The 23,324-nt window shown below is 37.3% G+C and overlaps 2 protein-coding genes across 2 annotated transcripts; one reads left to right on the forward strand and one right to left on the reverse strand.

The window, feature by feature from the left end:
• Positions 1–5,836: 5,836 nt before the first annotated feature.
• LOC113346785 lies at positions 5,837–9,405 on the reverse strand. The gene is made up of 3 exons (XM_026590296.1): positions 8,530–9,405; positions 6,710–7,476; positions 5,837–6,615 (listed from the first exon to the last, which is right to left on the reverse strand). The coding sequence occupies exons 1-3, from the start codon at positions 9,130–9,132 to the stop codon at positions 6,600–6,602; spliced, it is 1,386 nt and encodes a 461-aa protein (XP_026446081.1). The 5' UTR covers positions 9,133–9,405; the 3' UTR covers positions 5,837–6,599.
• LOC113346786 lies at positions 5,967–6,434 on the forward strand. The gene has a single exon (XM_026590297.1). The coding sequence runs from the start codon at positions 5,967–5,969 to the stop codon at positions 6,429–6,431; it is 465 nt and encodes a 154-aa protein (XP_026446082.1). The 3' UTR covers positions 6,432–6,434.
• Positions 9,406–23,324: the final 13,919 nt, after the last annotated feature.

A 23,324-nucleotide genomic window follows, 5' to 3' on the forward strand; every position in this document is an offset into this window, starting at 1 on the left:
TGAAAGTGATGTTTTTGATACGTGTACGGCCGTACAATTTGTTGCTTTTAAAATACTTGATGTGTGTATTTTTTTTCATATTTTTCTTCACCGTACACTTAACCGAGATACTATTGAGTTTAGGTCGATTGAGGAGGCTCTGCAAATCGGGCGACCTAACGAGTCAAATCATCTCCATCCGATTTCAACAAAATTTGATCTCCTGATCATTGCATGCCCCAGATTTGATAAGTGTTTCTCATCTAAAACTCTCGTTTTGATTTCATCTCTTAATTTTTATCTCCTTTTCGGTTTTTGAGGATTTTATTTATCTTGTTTCTGAGGAATTAGTTAAATCATCCATGTCAGGATAATTATCTTTGGATTACCAGCCATGTAGCCCAATTAACGACCATTTATTGTAGTATCTGTGTTCTTTATGGCGAGATTTCGTCTCCCTCCTCTTGCTGGTGTCATTTAGCTGCAGATTCATCAAGATATGGCATATACACCTCTTGTTCAAAGCTTCACAGCATAATTTTTGGGATTTATTCCTTTTTCTAGTTGTTAAAATCAGGGATTCATTTCTTATTCAAAGGTTTGATTTTTTTGATAAGATTCAATTCTTATTAGTTCTGGGTCTCAATTGAACCTTTTTCCTTTCCTTGCTGCAAACCACCTTTTTTTGGCCACTTGGTTTCGCATTATGGTTAATTTTCATATCTCTGCAAAATTTTAATTGTTGTATCCATCGAATTGTGTATTCCTGCATCTTTATAGTAGTCATACTCATGCATTTCCATCTTAATCATTATCGTTCATTTCCGTTTTCTATTCATTAATATTCATGACCTGTTCTTAAAGTGTTTGTTTCATTGTTTCAAAGATTGGGTATTTGTGTTGCTGGCTTTTAATTTTTCCATTACCTGTCGCCTTGCTTTAGTCTCTCCACTGTGGTTTACCTATTTTGGGGTTATGTCAGATTAATTAAGGTCTGGTGTTCGTGTTTCTTCTTGTAAAATAGTGAGCACCCAGTGGATTGTTGTTCTTGTGTCATCAGCTCCGTTATTTTTACCTCTTTTTAGTAACTATTTTGGAGTTCCTTGCCGGTCTTTTCTTGTCTGGTGTTGTATTTCATTTTCGTGGAATAGTTTACTTCAGGTGGTTTTCTTAATCGTGGCCAGCAACTCCTCTCAATTTCCCATAATTTTGTGTTTTTCACTCCTTTGCATCTATCTAAGGAAGTTTCTTTTTCTTTTGTTTAGATTTCTCATATTTAAAAGTACTCCCCCTCTTTGGTTTTTTCCGTTTGCAATATTCGTTTAGGACAGTGTCTCCTTGTTGGCCATATCTTGCAGCAGCTTTAGATTTTTTCACATATAATTTAGGAGAAGGTTTCCCCTCAATTTTCTTTATGGTAATCCCCTTTGAGAGGAAAAGGAAAAAAAAAAAAAAAGAAAAAAATTCTTGCCAACTTGCTCTCAGCAATAGTGTTAGTTTTCCCTGAATTAGCCTTTGTTTGACACCATGCCCCTTTTTAGACCCCCAGCAGGTTCTCTTTTTGCCCAGCAACAGGTGATATCTCGTGACATTTCTCTAATCAAATACTACATTGATTTAATGGTTTGCTTATAGTGGTTCATGGTCGGTAAGCTATGTAATTTTGATTTGCAATTCTCTTTTCTTTTGTATAGTTTATTCCTATTCACATAATCTAGTTTCTTTTTATCCGTGTTAGTTAACCAGTGCTCTTTAACCTCTTATACATCTCCAGTGTTAGAGGTAGTTTTTCCCTATTTTTTATCCTTGGCCCAATCTCTCTTCGACTGATTTCAAATTCTGTTTTTTTTAAGGGAAGTATCTTTTGTTTTTAGTGGACTTCTCTTTTCTTTTCTCATCTTCTCTGTTTAATCTTAAACAGTTTCACTAGGGTCTCTCCTAAAAGTAGCTCCCGTTTTATTAATTCCTTTCTCCATGAAAATTTTGTCTTGAAACATTCAGGGAATTGGCCCCCCTCTAACTAAAGATCATTTAAACTTTTTGTGTCAATTTTATAATCCTGACATTGTGTTTCTTTCGGAAACTAAAGCTCCATACTCTAAGATGGATGTTCTTTTTGAAAAATCCAAATTCCACGGCTGGTTTATTATTCCATCTGTGGGTAAAGCAAAGGGGTTAACAATAGCGTGGCATAATAACATAGAGTTGGAATTAATCTCATCGTATCTAAATGTGTGTCATTTCCAGCTAAGAGTAAATAATAATGACACTTTATTAACATGTGTTTATGGCGCTATTGAAGCCGATCATAAAGTGGAGCAACGGTCTCATATAGCACATATTGGGCAACAAGTCAATAAATCAGACTTCTAATAGAGGATCTAAATGTCATTCTAGATCCGGAAGAAAAACAAGGTGGAAATAAAGTAAGCTTGAGTAGTAAATCCCATATTATTCAGACAATTGATTCCCTGGGCTTACAAGATGCTGGACATGAAGGCGCTCCTTTCACATGGTCTAACAACAGAAAATGAGATGCCAATATTTGTGAAAGAATTGACAGAGCTGTAATCTTTTACCGATTGATTCAGAACTTTCCAGATACGAAGGTAAGTCACCGTAGGGTCAGATCACACGCCTTTACTCTCTGATTCAAACCCAGAAAAGCAAAAATTACAAAAACCATTCAGATGTATCAGATCCTGGTTAACACATCTAACTCTATCCTCGGTAGTCGCATCCTCTTGGAAACTTCACTCCGATAACTCATCACATAGATAATTTTCCTTGAATCTTAAGTTGCTTTCGTCGAATTTCAGATGTTTTCGGAAATATCCACAAAAACATAAAATCCCTAAATAATAAAATTGAGGGTATCCATAGAGCTGGAAATATATCAACCAATATAGAAAAATTAAAAAACCTCCAAGCTGAACTGGGAAAATAGTATGAAATCAGAAATGATTACTACCATCAGATTTCAAGGGATAAGTTCTTTACATAATATGACCAGAATACAGAATATTTTCATGCCTCAGCTTCCAATAAGAAAATTATCAATGGTATTCATTCCCTTAGAGAAACTTCAGGGCTCTGAATTTCATATAGGGATCAAATAAATGCTCTCATATTGAATCACGTCTCTCAAATAGGCAATTCTCAAGATAATAACCTTGGAGTGACCTTTCAGATATTATTAAGCCTTGTATTTCAGAAGCTGGAAATCTATCTCTAATGGAAACTCCATCTAAAGAAGATTTAGAAAACTATTTCTAACATGAATCAGTTGGGAGATGGGTTTCAACCACGTTTCTTCAAAACTAATTGGGAGATTTTGGGCCCAGACATCATATTCACTGTTCAAGATTTCTTTAAAACTAGAATACTAGACCCAGAGTTTAACCGTTCTTTTATAACCCTTATCCCAAAAATAGCCACCCCCAAACTCCAGTCGATTTCCGACCAATCAGCCTAAGTAATACAATCTATAAGATCATATCCAAGATTCTAGCAAATAGGTTAAAGCCCATCCTGAATAAGTTAATCTCCCCTAATCAATCGGATTTCCTTCCTGGGAGACAAATCACTGATAACATCATCATAGCCCATGAGCTCATCCACTCTATGAAAATTTCTAAAGCTAGAAAGGGTCATCTTGCGCTAAAGTTGGATCTGTCAAAAGTTTTTGATAGGATGGAGTGGAAATTCATTAACTTGGCTCTAATTGCATTTGGATTTAACGACTCTTGGGTAGATCTTATCATGCAGTGTATTTCGACCACCTCCTTCTCCATCCTTCTGAATAGTTCTCCGGGGCCGAAGTTTTCCACTTCGAGAGGATTAAGATAAGGTGATCCGCTATCTCCATACCTTTTCCTAATTTGCATGGAAATTCTTTCTAGACTCCTAGAAAAAGGGGTAGCGGATAAAATAAATTCGGGTTTTAAAATAATTAAACATGCCCCCAAACATTTCTCACATTTTCTTTGCTGATGATTGTTTTCTATTCACAAAGCCGATTTAGGGGAAGTAAAAAATCTTCTAGATATTTTATCTAGGTTCGGGGAAATTACTGGAAAGATAATTAATCTTCAAAAATCCGGGATCTACTTCAGTAAACGCATTCATCCAAAACACAGGAAAATCATAGCTAAAATCCTTAAAGTCCCGTTGATGACAAAAAATGATAGATATCTTGGGACACCTATTTTCTTTGATAAGAACAGGAAAGAGAATTTCGAACCTCTCCTTCAAAAGTACTATCCTACCCTTCAAGGCTGGAAATCTAAACTTCTTTCTCAGACAGGTAGAACAATGCTAATAAAATCGGTTCTCCAAGCTTACCCCACATACCCCAAATGCAAATCCTTGCATTACCAAAAGAAACTCTAGATCAAATGGATAGAATCCAAAGAGACTTCTGGTGGAAGAAGGATAAGTCCAAAAATAAAGGAGGATACATTAGAGCTTGGGCCATTATGTGCAAGCCTATTTCTCAAGGAGGACTAGGAATTAAAAATCCACGCCATTTCAATATATCTCTCCTCACAAAACTCGCAGATAGGCTAATTACAGAGAGTGATGGGTCCAAATCCTTGCCGCAAAATATTTCCTTAACTCCCACCCTCAAAATTCCTATAGAACTTCTTATCTTTCCCGGATCCGCACGAGTATACAAAAAGGTTTAAACCTAATAAAGGGTAATATCGCCTGGCAAGTAAAAAACGGAGCTTCTGCAAAAATTTGGGAGGACGAGTGGATACCCAACCGACCAATATTCAAGAATCGACACCAAAATTGGTCAAGAAGCTGATAACAGAAGAAAATACATGGGATCAAGAAAAACTGAACATATATTTTCAACCAGATGTCAGAGCAAAAATTCAAGCAATAACGCCGAACAGACAAGAACAAGACAAAATCATATGGAAGCATCATCAGTCAGGAAACTTCACGACAAAGAACATCTACAATTTTCTGGTTATCCAAGATCAAGAAAATGATAATTCGACGGGTTTCCCTTGGAAAAAAAATATGAAAAATGCAAGTAATCCCAAGAATAAGATTATTTATTTTTAAATTAGAGCAACAAGCTCTCCCCACTTCTTCCAGGCTCGGAGCCCACAATTCGGCCATAGACCCTCATTGTCAGATGTGCAATTATCAGGAGCAGGAAACTGAACAACATCTTTTCATATTATGTCCTTTTGCAAGAGCTATATGGTTCGATTTTTCTTTAGAATCCATAAATATTAGAAGTAGCACAAGCTCGGTTAATGAGTGGATTGGTGGTTGGTTATCGGATCCTGATTTTGTCCAGTTTTCAGGAAAAATAGCAACAATCATGTGGTTCATATGGAAACATAGATGCTCGGTAGTCTTCGAAAAGATCAATCCTGACCCAGTAAACTTAATGGATCATATTAATAGATACCTGAACTCTATTCCTACTAAATTTATCCAAAATGGAATTTCCCAAAATAAAGGAACCTTAGTTAGGAATAGCTAGTCCGACGTAAACACGGATTGGATAATTTTTATTGATGCATCCTTTAGAAAAGAAGACTCTTCTGTGGGTTATGCCTTTTTACATTACTCAGTGGATCATGAGATTTTTATGCATATATCAGCGGGTTCAGAATGTGCTACTTCAGCTTTTTACGCGGAAACGAAAGCCTTGTTAAAGGCAACTACTTGGTCAAAGAATAACATACTATCAAGTGTTTCCCTAGTCACTGACTACAAAATTGTAATCCTGCACATTTGCAATACAAAATTCAAAAACCTTGCATTTGTTCCAATGTATTAGATAAAAACAAAATTGTAATCCTATTGTACTATATTTGCTAGCTTTTAATATAATTAACCTTTCCATCAAAAAAAAAATAGAAAAAAAATACACATCAAACAGGCGGATCGAACTAAAACTTTACTGCCCAAGCCCATAATCGTCAACACGAACTCCTCACTTCTTTCTCTGAGCCCAAATGGTGGTATGGCTTTCGCATGAACATTCGATCACGTGCGCGGATGAGAGTGTGTCAAGTGCGCGGTTGTCCACGGACGAGGGTGTGAACGTGTCATTTGTAAGATGTATTATTAGCATAATAATTCTTAGCGTCAACTTGCTAGAAATCGGACGTTTCGAAGTTTTTCTTGTGTGTTTAGAGATGAGCAGTAAGAGCAAGAAAGAAGCAAAAGGAGAGGCGGAGCAGCAGCCGCAACCACCACATATGACGGCAATGAAACCAGTTACTGAAGGGGCTTACGGTGGTGGAATGTATGGAACTGAGAAGAACAATAAAGAAGAAAATACTTCTAATAGGGCACCAGCAAGTGACACACAAAGTGCTGATGGTCCAGTTGGTCACACCATTGAACCTAAACACAAACCTCCTCCTTCCTCTGGAGATCGTGATATTGATATCACTGGTCAATCTTATATTCAGTAACTCTGTATCTTTTTATTCCACTCGTTTTTGTTACGAAACCATCCTTCGCAGTTTCTTTTTCTATTGTAAAATGTGTCTGAACTTAATAAAATCAGTTCTTTGATGGAGGCCGGAGGCTGTGTAAAAGTAAAACTATCCCCGTGATTTTTCATACACAAGTAATTCTAACTAGCTGTTCGTGGCACTGCATGTGTAAGAAAATTTAGCAACAGCCGACTTACTTTCTTTACAACAATCAGGATATTTATCAGTGTAAAAACCAGGTGAGATTTACTTACGTTTTGAGGCTAAGTCCACAAATCTCTTTAGCACTTGGGGTATCCCAATTAACAGTCCGTTTCCTCATCTCGTCAAAATCTTTGACACATTTTCCAAACTTTAACTTCTTGACTCGTCTCCTAAACTCCGCTAGCTTCTCTCCGGCAACTCGGTCAAAGATTTTCTCCCAGCCGGATTCCCACTCACCATGAGCATCACAGAGCTGAATCGTTCCATTCCTCCAGTTAGTCCAACTCCAATCCTTCTGAAGAATCCCAAATATATCAGCCACGCATGGTCCAACACAAACAGGTGTACATGGTCTACATTTTGCCCCGCTGAGTGGACCTGGGCTAGACATTGATGCAACGGGGACACCAAACTGAGTTGGTGGGAAGTCGTATTTGCGATCGCTTACTATGCAGAAAGGAAGACGATTTTCCAAGAACTTTACACCTTGCGTAGTGAGTTGAGCTTTAAAAGAAGTCTCTGAGTTGAGTTGACGAAACCGTGCTGCGTCTAGTTGTGGTATCAGAGAGAGCCGAGACAGTGCGATTTGTGAAGTGTTGAGATTACCAATTCCGAGCCTGTCATTGAGTCCGCCATAACTTGAACCTGGTGGGACTAGGTAATGAGTTGGTAAGAAGTTATCTGGGTCCAGTGGAGCGTTCCAGTAGCCATCTACTCGGGTTCGGACTATCCAGTCGTAGGTAAAGTTGTTCTGAATTTGGTAGGCCTTGATCAGTGTTAGGCAACCTTCCACAAGGTTGAAGTACTGAAGCAAACCCTGCAAACACATAAACGATGACACCTAATTAAGTCAGAATCAAATGACCAAGAATGAAAACCGTGTTACCACAAAAAGTACAAACAAGCAAGTAGGTATGACTTAACTTGCAATCAATGAATCAAATGAAGAATCATGCATTTGATAAGGAATAGCAGTCCGAACATGAAGGATTAGGTGAACAATCTATTCAATATTGGCTTCTCATTTAAGTAAAAGGTTTCCAAAAGTTTTCAGGTCACGTTGTAAAATTTTTGGCCAATGCATGCTTTCTATAACTACCTAGTTATCTCTTTTGAAGGGTTTTCTTTTGTTTGCCTAAAAGTTTCTTTCCCTTGAACAAATCAACAGCATAGCTTAAGCTACTATAGGATTACAAGTCATATTCCTTGGATGAGAACATCATGGTCCAAATTTCCGACCGAGATTAATCCTAGGACACAACCATATCATAAATAGTTTCCTAGAAAATACGTCAAGAGTATTGATAGTGACTGCGGCCTGCACCATTAGCTTCAAACAAAAGCTTAGAAATGACAAGATGATTGTGTCAATATTTGTTTGTTGCACCAACTTAAACTTCAAATTAGGTGACTAACAGTAACATATCAGTAAGTAGCTCAAAACTTTTACTTCCATATTATATTTCCTTAACTTATTTTATAAGTAAGATTTCAGATTTTAGTTGAAACAAAAGCCAGCTTAACAACAACCTAATTATATCGGAATTTCATTCACATCTTTTAATGAGTTCATAACCAAAAACAAACTAGTTGTAATTGACAAGGAAATTTCAACTGCCACCAAAGAGATCATATTCCAGAAGATAATTTTTTCTAGGACGTCAAACAAAAAACTTACCTAGTTAACATCAAAGTTACCCCGTTTATAAAACTACCCCGAAAATATTAAATTAATTACGAAAATGCCCGAAGATTCGCATGCATTCCATACAGTTTCTAACTAACTGATTGTGCTTCCGATTCCCATGCCCTCCCCATGATTTCATAAATTTCAGGATAGAGAAACAGAAGTGATCAGAGCGTTACGAACCTGTATGCCGTTGGGAGAATTGCGTGAAGTGAGGACGCGAAGTTGCGACTGAGTCTCGTTTAACTTGGTCGGTTTAAAAATACGAATCGACGCGATTCGTGGGGTAATGTCTTTCAGAATCGAAAACTTGAACGAGTCTCTATCTAATGGAGAATTTAAGAAAAGATCTGCATTAGGGTAAACTTTCAATATGTTCTCTACTATTGACGGTCCAGTGAGTTCGAACCTTCTTGCTCCACCTACTAAACAAACAGCAATTCTTGACCGTAATAACTCTTTCCTTTTCTCTTCTTTCCTCCACCGAGTCAAATCCGATTCATCATACCCCGATTTACTTGTTTCCGAAGAATTTATAGATGGAAGAGGAGGTAATGCATACGATGATGATGATGATGAGAGGTTAGAGAGAAAGTTTCTGAGAGGGGTAAAAGTTGAAAAAATGTTGTTGGTGATGGGATTTGTAGTGGAAGAAAGAGATAAAAAGATTAAGAATGAAAAAGAAGGTAAGATTAATAGAAGAAGACGGAAATCTAAATATGGAGCTGATCTTGTTAACTGCGTTGTTTTGTTGTTGAATTCCTTTAATGACTTCATCATCATCATCGTCGTCTTATTTTTGTATTTGTAATCAGCTAGGTTTTCTTATCTGTTTGGGTTGGGTTAGGATTGATGTTGGTTTTAGGGTTTGAAAACAGGGGGAAAGAAATATTTGTGTGAAGAAATTAAGATAATGGAAGAAAAAAAGAAAGAGGTTAGGATTTTCTAACTGTTTTCTCGAATGAATTCAGCGGACGAGGAGTTTGTTTTCTTTTATGAAAATCTTGGAAAAACTTCTAATATTTTAAAAATAAATCACACAGAGCTATTGGTTGGCAACCTAGCAATAAGCTGGGCACCAACCCCCTCTGAATAGCAATGCCTACTTTATGAAAAACAAAACTACCATAACCACTACTAGCGTCATTATTAACAAGACAATTCTTCAGACGCTTAAAAAAACATAAAGTATCTTCGCCGAGCTCACCCAAAGTAGAGAAGGACAAGACCCCCAGACCATAACCGAGTGAAGTGCACTTGTCCAGATATTTAGCACGCTTCCTTGAAACTGCCTTAGAAATGGCTTTCCCTGGGACAAAAGAACGAACACCATCACCAGTAAAGGGAGAGACAACAGTAACATCCATACAGACATCTTGCCCGTTTTCCCAGTTGAGAACAAGAATATCGACAGGCCTCAAGTCTTCATCCTCATCTGAAACAATACCCAGAGAAACCTCCTTGAGAGCTCGTACACTAGCTTTGTAACAAATATCAACAGTAATATCACGGACAACATCATGTCGAAATTTACTTCCAACATCTTTAGCACAATGAAGCGCATGGTCTCCAAAAATGTCCATAGATTTGTTGCAACTAGTGCATAAGCTATTCTCAACAAACAGAGGAATACCGAGACGATAACAAAGCACAGCCTGAAACTGTCTAGGCCCAATGCACTGGTTAAGACCACTGATTGGCACAACAAGTAAATAATCTTGAGCATGCTTGATACGGTTACACTTTCATAAAACAGAATCTCTTGCAGACATGGAAAATTGGTCTGGGATTTGCTTCTTAATTGCATCAAAATAAGTGACTGCCAGGGAGTGCATGGAAGGGGGGGGGGGGCAGTATCATCGACACAGTAAGAAGGAGGTAATCCACATACCTGAATAAAGTTCTGAAGAGCCAACTAATAAGCAAAGCCTTTGTTTGTTGAGAATAAACTACCCAGAATTGTCTTCTGTACAGAAGCGGTCTGATTCTGAGAGGTAAGGAAACAGTAAGTACGGGTATCCGCCATGGTGTAGATGCCAAGTACACCATCTTTGATAGGCAAAGTAGCTAATCGCTGCTGTAGAGGACCAAACCCTACACCATCTCCAGTAATTAAGAGTCTCAAATACTTAAGCAAATGATCGTCAAAAACATCAGTGGCTGATTGCAATGTCGCTGGATTGGTAGTACGCATTGCAAAATATAGATGAGACACACCAGTGCAATTACGAAGTAATAGCATCTCACTCTGAGGGTCCTTGAGTTTTTTGATTGCATCCATCAGTTGAACAGTTTTATTCACCCTGGTCAACATCATATCACTAATGAAGCTCGGATCCAAACTCACAGGTCCTCCCAAAAGCTTAACAACATTAGAGGGCCTACCAATATCTGGGGGGGGAAACCGTCTAAAGTGCTTCTGGGATCAATAGATGGTCAAAAGACTTAAGTTTTACGAACGTAAGATATAGCCCCCTGTTAGTTCCTTCAACTTCTATTATACTCAAGGCCTTGGATACTTCCAAAGTATCCACAATAATGGTACCATCATCAAGGTACCAAGCATGCAAATCAAGGGTGCAGCGAGAAGCAATAGTCTTCACAAGAGGATGAAGAGTCAAGGCAAAAAGCAAGGGACCAAGGGGGTCCCCTTGCTGAACCCCGAGAGCATAAGACAATATATATTGATCATAATAGAGTTTAGCAGGTCGCAAATAACAAAACTCTACCCAGCGAGAAATACCTGGACAGTGAAGACGAACCTCTTTGATGAGATGCGACCTACTCACCATGTTGAAAGCATTGGAAAAGTCAATAAGCAATATTGACATTGTGTCTGAGTGACCTTTCAACTCTAGTAAGCTATTTACAGCATGTAAAATACTCTCCCCACCGACAGGCACACCCACTCCAAATTGATAGTCGCCTAAGTAAGAGGTCATCTCTTTCCCGACTGAAAAAGCAGCAACTTTGGAAACCATCCTTCGCCAAACCGTACCAACCGCAATTGGCCTAATGCCACCCCCTGGTTTAAGTACTGGAGTCAAAGGCGCACTGGCAATAAACTCGCCCAAGCTATTGGGGCATTTACCGGCCAACCAAAGATTGACTACCCCAGTAATCGAAGCTAGTAAATTATCCGCCACTGTAGCTGCAGCACCACTCATAACATCAACCAAATGTTGCGCTCGTAAGCCATATCGCCCGTAAGAAGTACCCTTTGGGAAGCTCTTAATAGCTCCCAAGACAGCCCGTGAATCCACCGTAATTGGGTCACCTATCACAACATCCGAAGGAACAACAGGGGGAGGAGCTGAAGGATGCTTATCTTGCAAATCCATATAAGTATTCTCGTTACGCGGAGCTACCCCTGATGAAGAAAGTACCCGTATTGCAGCCGAGTAATGACCGCAACTAATCTTCTTCTGGCAGGACAAAATATTGGCATCGCCATGTTTCTTCGAGTCTTCCTTTCCATTCCCCATTCAGAAAGGTTGCTGTAATAGTTTCGACACTAAAATGGAGCAGCCATTAGGCTCTTTCCACACCGAGATGGCCTGGTTTATTGATGTTATCTGCAGCTTCTTACGGCTGCCCGACTTTGCCTCAGTGGAATTCTTCGGTCTAAACAAAGTTAGCGTGCAAACTGGAAGAAGTAAGAGTTGTAGCCACATGAAAATGTTACCTGGGCTTGCGATAACTCTATCGAGACAATGCTTCAGTTCCCTGGAGAAGCTAAGCCGGCATTGGTGTGGAATACACTTCACAGTAGTGAACTGCCGTTGGAAGATTGCGTTCACTAAGTCTGTGGAAAGAAGAACACCAGTATCGACACTCAAGGGGAGAGCTTCAACACCGTTTGTAGAGTCAACACATCTCACAACACTGGATAGTGTTAAGCTAGCAGCACTGCCTGGTTTGACAAGACCGTGTAGAAGGAAATCTGTTCCATCTCCGTTAAGTGGGCCGGAAATTACCTCACCATGAACAACACCTTGTCTACCTCTGCAAGGAATCGACCTAGCATGAAGATGTATGCAACGACAACACAGCCACATTCGAAGGCTGCATAGAAGCTTCTCCCAGAAGAGATAAATGTTCAAATCGGTAGCAATCAACTCTCTGCAGAAGTCCACCTTAGCTGCTGATGAAAGATGTATGTCCTGAAGGTGTTTCAAGAAAGAAACCTTAGTGTATCCTCTACCATTAACACAGTCACGACAATTATGGAAAGTCTTGAACGGGCAATGGAAGGTAAGCTCATCAGATGAGACTGTGTCGGTTGATGCAGAAGCTTCAAGGGGCTGTGATTCAGACGAACGACAATGGGAGGAAGCTCTGGTGAGAATCTCCATAACGGTCTGTAAGCAAAACCCTAAAAGAAGAGTGACCTAAAACCCTAAAAAATCAAAGCAAAAACGCAGGGAAAACAAAGGGAAAAACGAAAGAGAAAGGAAAAATCGAAGATACAGGAAACCGTGGAATCAAAAACCAAGAAGAAGTCCGAAAAAAACATGGTGGTTCTGGAAATCATGGGTTGTTTGTTTTTTTTTTCTTTTTTTGGATGAAGAAAGATCAACACCTCTTTTAGGAGGAGGAGGATTCTGATGAAGAAGGATCTGGGAAAGATGAATCTGAATCCAATGAAATACCAAAGGATCTGGGAAAGAGTGACCTAAACTCTTCCGAATTTTAAAAAAAATTATATCCAAGTTGAATATTTTAATGACTAGGTTTGTAGTAACTGGAAGAAACGTTCTAGATCTTGCAAAAATGGCTAATTTTATCAACATGGACTCTTCGAGTTTACAAAATATGGCACCTTCGAACGTGTCTCAAATCTCAGTGTGGCTTGCAAGATGTCTCAGCCCATTAAAAGGAAAGATGACTTTTAGTCATAGAAAATTGACTTCTGGAGTGGAAATAGAGATTAGCTACAGTATATATATAAGACGACAGTCAAATTCAACAGGTGGTGACTACTTTTTTTTTTCTTCCTTTTGTGCAGTTCTGGACCTCTGGTTAATTAAGGGGGATTTTTTACAATCTGATAGTTATTTTCAAGTTGATAAAAAAATATTGTATATTAATAAATGTCATTAATTATATGGTTAATCTCATTATCTTTTACAATTTCGGTGCGAACTGCTTTTTAGACTCAAACGATAATGAATTTCAGATTGATTTTCAATGATATGTTCCTCTTATAATATTCTATCATTTTACCAAAAAAATTAATACATTATGAGATACCAAACCTCGTCATCTACCCAATTTTAATTTCAAATGCTAATTTTCAGTAACTAACTTTCGAAATGGTAGTCAGGTAGATGATGGTGTTATACGTTTCAGACTGTGTCAATTAGTTATAGGAGTGTTAAACATAGTAAAATAATAATAATTATAGTATCAAAATATTAATTTCTAAATCATTATCGTTTGGATTTTATATAAATCATTAATGCTGAAATCGTAAGATGAATATAATATCACCGAATCTTTTCTTAATGTTGGGGATTTGGCAAGAAAAGGATAAAACTTGATAATTTGCAAAAGAAAACTAAGGAAGGAGAGGTGCTTGTTTGGTTTTTGTACATGCACCTCACCAAATAAACAAGGTTTATTAGTTCTTTGGCTTGTGGCTAGAATGCTCAGAGGCTCTAAAGATAATACATGAATGCAGGGACCAACCAGTTGTAGGTCCCCCCCTTTAGAATTATTACTAAACTTAAACGAGGTAAAAAACAGATTACTAAATGGAACAAAGAAGTATTTGGGAAAATCCAGACTAACATAAAGTCCACGTTAGAATCTATAAATCACCTCCACAAGTGTAACCTCCAAGAGCAACACGATATAGTCATTAAAACTCAAATATAAGAGCTAGAAAGGTTATATGACCTCGAGGAAAAACTTTGGAATGAAAAATGGAAGGAGAATAACCTGTTGTTTGGTGATAGAAACATTAGTTTCTTCCATTCCTGTACCTTGAATAGGAGGCGTAGAAATAAGATATCGACTATCACTGATCAATCTGGTGTCACTCATTCGAAACATAAGGATATTTCTGACGCTCTCAGTGATCACTTCAAATTTACCTCGAATGAAAACCCTTCTCTTAATCACTTCTTAGTTACTGATCTGTTTGGCTTAGAGGTTACCTCTGAGGAAAATATCACCTTAACCACTACTCCATCTTATGATGAAACAACCAAAGTGGTTAAATCTATGGCCACAGGAAAATCCCCTAGACCAGATGGTTTCAACATGCAATTCTTCTCTCATCAATGGCCCATCGTTGGCAGGGAGATTGTGGAAATGGTTCAACATTTTTTCCGCACTAAACACATATTGAAAGAAATCAATACTACCTTTCTGGCCCTTACTCCAAAAACTGAAAACCCTTCTACCCTGGCAGAGTTCCGTCCCATTAGTTTGTGTAACTCAACATACAATATAATAGCTAAGCTTTTAGCCAATAGGCTTAGACCCATTCTCTCCCGAATCATTTCGCCATTCCAATCAGCTTTCATGCCTAACTGAAGAATCTCGGATAATATCGTTATGGCACATGAAGTAGTTCACACAATGAAAAAATTCAAAGGTAAAGGGGGTCTAATGGGAATAAAACTCGATATGAGTAAGTCCTTCGTCAGAGTTAGCTGGACCTACCTCATTGAACTCATGAAAAAACTAGGCTTCCCATATACCTTTTGTACTCTAATCCACCAGCGTATCAGCACGCATTCGATAGTAGTTATATGCAATGGCTCCCCCGGTAAGTTCTTTAAACCAACTCGGGGAATTCGCCAAGGAGACCCTATATCCCCTTACCTTTTCTTACTGTGCATGGAGGGCTTGACCAGACTCCTTCGAAAAGAGGAAGCGAATGGAAACCTCCATGGTATATCTATAGGGAAAAACAGTATACCTATCTCCCACCTTCTTTTCGCCGATGACTGTATCATTTTTTTCTAAAGCTTCCTTGACTGATGCCAAAAATATCTTAGGAATCATTAATGCCTTTAGCTTAGCCACAGGGCAGATGATTAATTTTCAAAAATCAGGCATTTTATTTAGTAATAAGTTCCCCAACAAATTTGGTAAGATGATCATAAAAAATTTGAAGGTCCAAAAGATCAACATAACTGATAACTAATTAGGTTCCCCCTTATTTATCGGAGCTTCAAAAATCAAATGTTTTGACTTAATGCTTGCTAGATTTAGCAGTAGACTTCAAAACTGGTGTGGAAGGAACCTCTCGCCAGCAGCAAGAATAGTAGTAGTGAAGTCTATTTTGTAATTAATCCCCATCTATCAGATGAGATGCTTTAAGATTCCGAAAAAAATTTACCAACCAACTCATTTCCCTTCAAAGAGATTTCTGGTGGGGAAAGAAGGAAGGTAAAAAGGGTTTTTATCCCAAAGCTTGGCCCTTTCTCTGTAAACCAATAGACTTAGGGGGGTTAGGCTTTCGTGATATAGATTCTAACAATATGGCTCAACTTGGAAGGTTGGCATGGAACCTATTAGCTTTTCCTGATGCCTTATGGGCACAAATTTTAAAAGCAAAATATTTTCCCAACTGTAGACACGCCTTGGATCCGAAAATTACTAAATCAGGTTCATGGATTTGGTGCTGCATTCAAAAAGGTTTAACTGTCATTAAACATATTTGTATTTGGGAGATCGGAAACGGTAAATCAGTGCACATCCTCAAGGATAGCTGGTTACGTGAGGAATAAGATATAAGCTCTACCCAACTACCTCCAAACATTCATCTATTTAGCCACTTAGTCGACCTCGCTACTGGAGATTGGGACTTAAACCTAATTCTTTCCATTTTTGACCCTCTTGTAGCTGAATATATTCTGTCCACACCCATTAGTTTAGGTTCCAAGGATACTATTAGGTGGAAATTAGAAACTAGTGGTGAATTTACTACTTCCTCCCTATACAGTAACATCAAAAAATTTGTAAGCATGCCAAACTCTATTTGGGATAGGATTTGGGCAATGCAGACTTCTCCTAGAACAATTCTCTTTATCTACAAATGCATGAATAACATGCTTGCCACAGCTTCTTCCCTGGCTAGATTCAGTGACATACCTGATGAGTGTGCACTATGTTCCCAACAGGGTAAAACTATAGATCACATACTTCTAGACTGCCCTTTTGCTAGAAGGGTCTGGTTTTATTCTCCCGTTAATCCGTACCCAACTGATGGATCTCATCGAACTTTTTCTCAATGTATCCCAAGCTGGACTCAACGACGAGCAGGATGGATGGATGATCAAGGTCCTTGGGATGGTCTTTGTGCGACAATTTCTTAGCACATATGGAAAGCGAGATGCAACAAGACTTTCCAAGCAATCATACCAAACCTAAAGCACACATTTGAAAGAGCTAGGCAATTCTGAGAGGATAATTACAAAGTCAGGAAAACTCAACACACCATTAATAACAGCCATCCGACTCCAAGGATGGACACTTGTTGGAAATGTCCACCTACAGGGTGGCCAAAATAAACCTGGCCACTAAATGGAATGTAGTAACAAAGATTTCTGTTTCAGCGTTAATCTTAAGAAATGATTCTGGATATTTCATGGAAGTAAGGATCATGGCAACAAAGGTACGAACTAAAGAGGTGGGGGAAGTGCTAGCTGCGGTTGAAGCTTGGAATTGGGGTCTTCTCATGGATGAGCCATCAATCACCGTGGAAACTAGCAATAACAACCTCACTAGACTGTCTACAAGGCTCAACTGCAGAATGGAATGGCAAGCTAAATCTCTCTGGTACAACAGAAAAACTCATTTTTTGAGGCTAGACCAACATCAAAAGTATTTTTACGTATTGCTTTGTAACTAAGGTAGCTAATCAGGCGGCAATTGCATTTGCAAATAAACCCAATGCAAATACCAACTGTAACTATCAAGGAGAACCTCCTAGTTTTATGTTTGATTATTTAGAGGGGGATTTTGTGTTTCCCCCTCAAAATAAATAGCTATTTTGCATTACCCCTCTTTTTAATTGATAATTGGCAAATTCCCCTCTCCGTCATAACGACCATTATCACTCAGTCAATTGTGCATGTGCGACACACATGTGCGTTATAATAAAATAATTATCCAATTAATTTCTTTTAATCTTAGCGTTGTTGTAAATCTCTCTCCATTCTTTATTGAATGATGATCATACTTTATGATCAATATTTTTGTTTATCTACGAATTATGATTGAGAAAAGGAGTTGCCTAAAAATAACTTATTATAGATCTCTGAAACCTTATGAAAATACATCTGGGTAATGTTTGTGAACTGAACCGATAGACGAGCTAAATTGGGGACTCGATGTAATGGGGGTTTTGATTTTATTTATTTTTATGTTTGTGAATGCTAGTGGTGGTATTAAACGAAGAGGAGGATGGTATGAGATTTGAAGCAAACCGATGTTTTCATCGAGGACAACATTGTGTTGGTACATAGATCATTTGGTAAATTGATATCACGGCAGTAAACTTTGATTTCCAAACTCTTGTTCCCAGTTTACATCATAGATGAAGATAAACAACCAGCCATTAAACACCAATAATGGTTTACCTGATTATAATTAAAAAGCTTTTAGGGAAAAAAAATGCCATAGAAAAATCCCCAATTTTCCGCCATCACTTCAGTTTTAGTTCAAATCTCATCTCAAAATTAAAATCTAAGTACAACCCAACTGCTGATTCTTCTTAAACTATCAAATAATTCTTTAATCCCCACCATCCATCACCATTATCAAAGGTAACAATTACGCATTCTTTTACTGATTTTTCTCGCTTTAAACTTTGCCGATATAGCTAACAACTTCAATTACACCATTTTTTTCTTCTTTCCTAACTTTCCTAATCTCAAACAGTTCCTACTTGTTCCTTATAATCTAAAATAAAAGCTTTCAATGGAGCTTTTTATGGAGGAAGAGAGTAATAGAGAAGAAGAGAGTTTTGAAAAAGCGGGGGTCTAACAAGCACACTCAATATTTAGATTAACAATCTGTATGGACTAGCTCCAATATACTTTTAAGAGAATCAACTAGACACTCAGACTCAATCTTAATGAAAGTATATCAAAGAGTTATATCCGTCTTTCTCGATTCAATACTTACTCAAGCAAATAGAAATCTGCGAGTCTAATTGAATACAATAGAAGTCACTTGAACGGTACCAAAGACCAATGTTCAAGTATCAATGAATTTCAATCAACAACCAAAGGTTGGATTTCCCAATTGATTGATTAAATGCACAACCTATGATATTTCAATTATATAACAAAATATAATGCGGAAAAGAAATAACACAGACACTAGAAGTTTTGTTAACGAGAAAACCGTAAATGCAGAAAAACCCCGGGACCTAGTCCAGATTGAACACACACTGTATTAAGCCGCTACAGACACTAGCCTACTACAAACTAACTTCGTTCTGGCATGTAGTTGAACCACAATCAATCTCACACTGATCCAAGGTACAGTTGCGCTCCTTACGTCTCCGATCCCAGCAAGATACTACGCACTTGATTCCCTTAGCTGATCTCACCCACAACTAAGAGTCGCTACGACCCAAAGTCGAAGAGTTTAATAAACAAATCTGTATCATACATAAAAGTCTACGGTAATAGATAAATCTGTCTCCCACAGAAATACCTACGAGTTTTGTTCCGTCTTTTGATAAATCAAGGTGAACATGAACCAATTGATAAACCAGACTTATATTCCCGAAGAACATCTCAGTATTATTAATCACCTCATAGTAATCTTAATCGACGCGGAGAAAGAAGATATTGTAGAATCACAAACAATGAGACGAATATGTTTGTGATTACTTTTTTATATTTCCTATCGGAGATATCAATCTCAAGCCAATCGTTACTGTAGAGCCCCCAAAGCTAGCAGCTGACTAATCCAAGAGATTAGCTATAAAATGAGGCACCAACGATCCAAATCATATACTTAAGCATTCAATTAAAAAATCTGCTATAAAACTTAACCCAAAAACTAGCCCCGCTCTGAAATGTACATATACAAGAACTCCTCTCAAGTGATACATATACATTAGTTCTGGTTTGCAAATAGAATATAAATATAAATTAAAAACATCAGAAGTTATCTAACTATTGTAATTAAATCCTCGAAGCTTTCATCACCACATGTACATCTCGATTTGTCTTTGAAAACTGAAAGTGGGAATGGGTGAGCACATCATCCCTAAAAGGGGTGCCCAATAGGAATAACAGTTAACTTTTAAGTAAACATCGACATGATTTGGAAAACAATACATGTTTTCCTAAATATTAAAAGACAACCAATTCACTAAATTAAACAACATATATATGGAACTAACTCCTTCTTTATTTCTGTGGTGACATTTATACACCAGATTGATGACAATTACACACCAACCATTATTTCTGTGGTGACATTTACACACCGTAATATTGGTGACAATTACACACCTAGATAGTCTGTGGGTGAATGTACACGCCCGTAATATTGGTGACAATTACATACCTAGATATTCTGGGTGACAATTACACAGCCAAATGTGCATGAAAGTGTAAGTGAAGGAGCGTATCTTATATACCACATAAGGAAATTCTTATTTCCCATAACAATTCATAGAAGACAAACCAAACATTACACTTCCTTTCCAAACAATGGAAAGATTAAAAGAAATAACAAACTTTCGTAATTCAAAGTTAAACAATACACTCCTTTCCAAACAATGGAAAGATTATCAGAATCAACATAACTATCAGAACTAAAATTAAACAATGCATGAAAAATATAACCAAATAATGCATGTGTTTGATAAATGTAAACTTTTGTAAAAGAAAACAATAATGGTCACAAAAGAGTTAAAGTATTCCCACCTCTTTTGATGACAAGCCACGCCCACCTCGAGATCCACGATCCACTGGTTCATCATTTGAATCGATCGTTATTAATACTGACTAACTGTTAATCACACAAGAAGTCTAAGAATCTAGCCAAAATGGCTCATACAAATGGCTCATACAAGAATCATACAAGTCTATCTAATTGTTCTAAGCCCATTTATATTTCTACACTTTTTCATTATCCATCTCTTGCATATCTAAAGGTTTAAATAACCCAATTAGATTGATTCTGCAGTCCAAAGTTAAATCTGATGAATATCTACAATTTTGTAGAAGAAACCAAAGGCTAATTTAGACTATAAGAGTCCAAAACATCAAACTAAGAATATATGGCACTAAGCCCAAGTCCACTAGACTCGGCCCATTACACAAGTGCTGACCCAACTGGGTCAACTAACAGTCACTGACGGTCAAAAGGGTCAACTAGCAGTCAACATCCAAAGTCAGGTCAAAGTCCAGGGTAAATGGTCAAGGTCTAAATAAATGAATCGGTCAAACATAGTCCACTCAATCAACAACCCATTATCACAATCAGTGCAAACAACCCATTACTCCCAACATCATTCCCTGTACCTCCACCTATTACATCTCTACCTGCAGATATCATAGTTCTCTACCAATTCACCTCACAACACCTGCAATGTGAATCTATTAACAATCCATAAACTTCAACCAATCAGAACCCAGTATTACCTTACTTCTTCATCATTTCCATTATCATTTGCAACCTCATCTCATTCATCTTAATCAAATCTTCAAGAACATCAACTCCCTGAATCTTCTTTACATCAGCAATACCCTGTTAATCAAATCTAATCTAAACTAAACTACAACCACATCTTTATTCTAATTCATCTAAAACTCATATTCATTCATAATCACCCCATCTCAATAATTAAAACAATTCAAATTAAAATACTAGAACTAAATCAATTTAGTGATTTACCCAATTATCAACATCCATTGAATTGCTTTTCCCCCAATCCAAATCTATTGAAACCCTAAATATATTTTGGGGAAGAACACATGAACCCTAATTCTATGAATCTTCTCTGAATTCTTCTTATAAAATCCTAATTTCATTCAACTCTTCACTGTAATAGAGAAATCAGTTGCTAAGTCTTCAAATTAACGAAACATATCCTTTATCTTCTTTTTCACCATCACTAATCGAACCTCACTTCATCTAGGTAAACCCTAATTCCATTAATTTATCAACTCATCACCTCAACTGCTAAACTAACACAATACCCATCACTAATTACTTAACTTCAACATCAATACTCCATAAATCCTCAATCGATTCATTTCTCAAAAAACCTATTTTCTTCTTTATCTAATTCACTTCTTCTCTTGAGCCTGAATCGACCATACAACAATATTCACCACCAACAACCCTTCACTATCCTTTAACACTCTTAATTCAATCTCAGAATCATGAATTTGATTCTCAAATTCATTGGCAGATGATGCGCAAGAAAAGAGCAGAAGAAGAAAGAATAGGAAAGAGAAAGAATAAGAGAAAATGAAATTCGCTTATCGATTTGGTGTAGGTGATAAGACCAAAGATGTTACTTAGACACTCACTTGCTTTGATCAGGTCAGCTGCAACGTGTCAGGGTTACAATGAAAACATTTATCCGAATGACGATTTTACCCTTCGTACTAATCCAATGATCTTTTGTTCGTCTGGTATCCGAATGACACGTTCGAGTAGTCCATTACACATAACTTTTCGAGACCTATTTAACGATATTACTTTCGTATCTAGATCGTTGTTATATTCATTTCTATTAATTAAAGTTCGCGTTAAACTATTCGAGTTATTATCAGCTAATTTGTCAATTGACTAGTCTAATAGCGTTGACGAGCTCGAGGGTCTTTACATTCTCCCCACCTTATATATTTTCGTCCTCCAAAATCAAACCATCCTCCTGATCTTCAAAAACTCCCCACCTTATAAATTTATCCCATCTCTTGTCTAAGCGCAAATAATATAAAACAAAACACAAACCTATATTACTTTCTACAACTAAAATCTAAAATTTGTAGCTCTAGGTTCAACTATGCTGATTTTAAGTTCTTTCTATCAAATTGGAAAATTTAAGTTTCTTACACTAATTTCTATCTTATAAAATTCTTGTCTCTAATTACAAGGGAGATTCCTACGAATCTTTCTAATTGACTTTCTAATTATCGTTTTTCTAAAAGATCTAACTCATACTAAACGTCTATGATCGGTCACCTCTGAATGCAGTTGCCCTATCAAGGTTGGCCAAGCCCAACAATGCCTTCCTACGAAAAGAGGAAACACAACCTTCACTATTCCCCAGTGCTGGATTAACTAATTATTAATTTATTAAAATTAATTAGTCTCTAAAATGTTATCGTAATTGGTGTACCCTACAATTTTTACTTCATTACAAATACAAAAAAACAAATCAATCAATCAAATAATTCTTTTAATTATTGATAGTTTTTAGTGATTAAGATTTATCTCACAACCCATCCCATTTCTAAACTAGTCTAGTTCACTAACTAGCATCGGCTAATTCTATCTTTTCCCATTTAAGATCTAATAGTGAGCTCTGATACCAACATTGTCGCGCCCCCAAAGCTAGCAGCTGACTAATCCAAGAGATTAACAACAAAATGAGGCACCAACGATCCAAACATATACTTAAGCATTCAATTAAGAAATCTGTTATAAAACTTAACCCAAAAACTAGCCCCGCTCTGAAATGTACATATACAAGAACTCCTCTCAAGTGATACATATACATCATCTCTAGTTTGCAAATAGAACATAAAAATAAATTAAAAACAGCAGAAGTTATCTAACTATCGTAATTAAATCCTCGAAGCTTTCATCGCCACATGCACATCTCGATCTGTCTCTGAAAACTGAAAGTGGGAATGGGTGAGCACATCATCCCTAAAAGGGGTGCCCAATAGGAATAACAATTAAATTTTAAGTAAACATCGACATGATTTGGAAAACAATACATGTTTTCCTAAATATTAAAAGACAACCAAACCACT

Source organism: Papaver somniferum, chromosome 2 (genome assembly GCF_003573695.1).
Source record: "Papaver somniferum cultivar HN1 chromosome 2, ASM357369v1, whole genome shotgun sequence".
NCBI lineage: Eukaryota > Viridiplantae > Streptophyta > Magnoliopsida > Ranunculales > Papaveraceae > Papaver > Papaver somniferum.

Bases quoted from the DNA above. Each gene is read 5' to 3' on its own strand.
- LOC113346786 (XM_026590297.1), top strand. From the start codon at position 5,967: ATGGTGGTATGGCTTTCGCATGAACATTCGATCACGTGCGCGGATGAG.
- LOC113346785 (XM_026590296.1), bottom strand. From the start codon at position 9,132: ATGATGATGATGAAGTCATTAAAGGAATTCAACAACAAAACAACGCAG. The intron at 7,477-8,529 runs GTTCGTAACGCT...ATGTGTTTGCAG, and splicing joins ATTCTCCCAACGGCATACAG to GGTTTGCTTCAGTACTTCAA.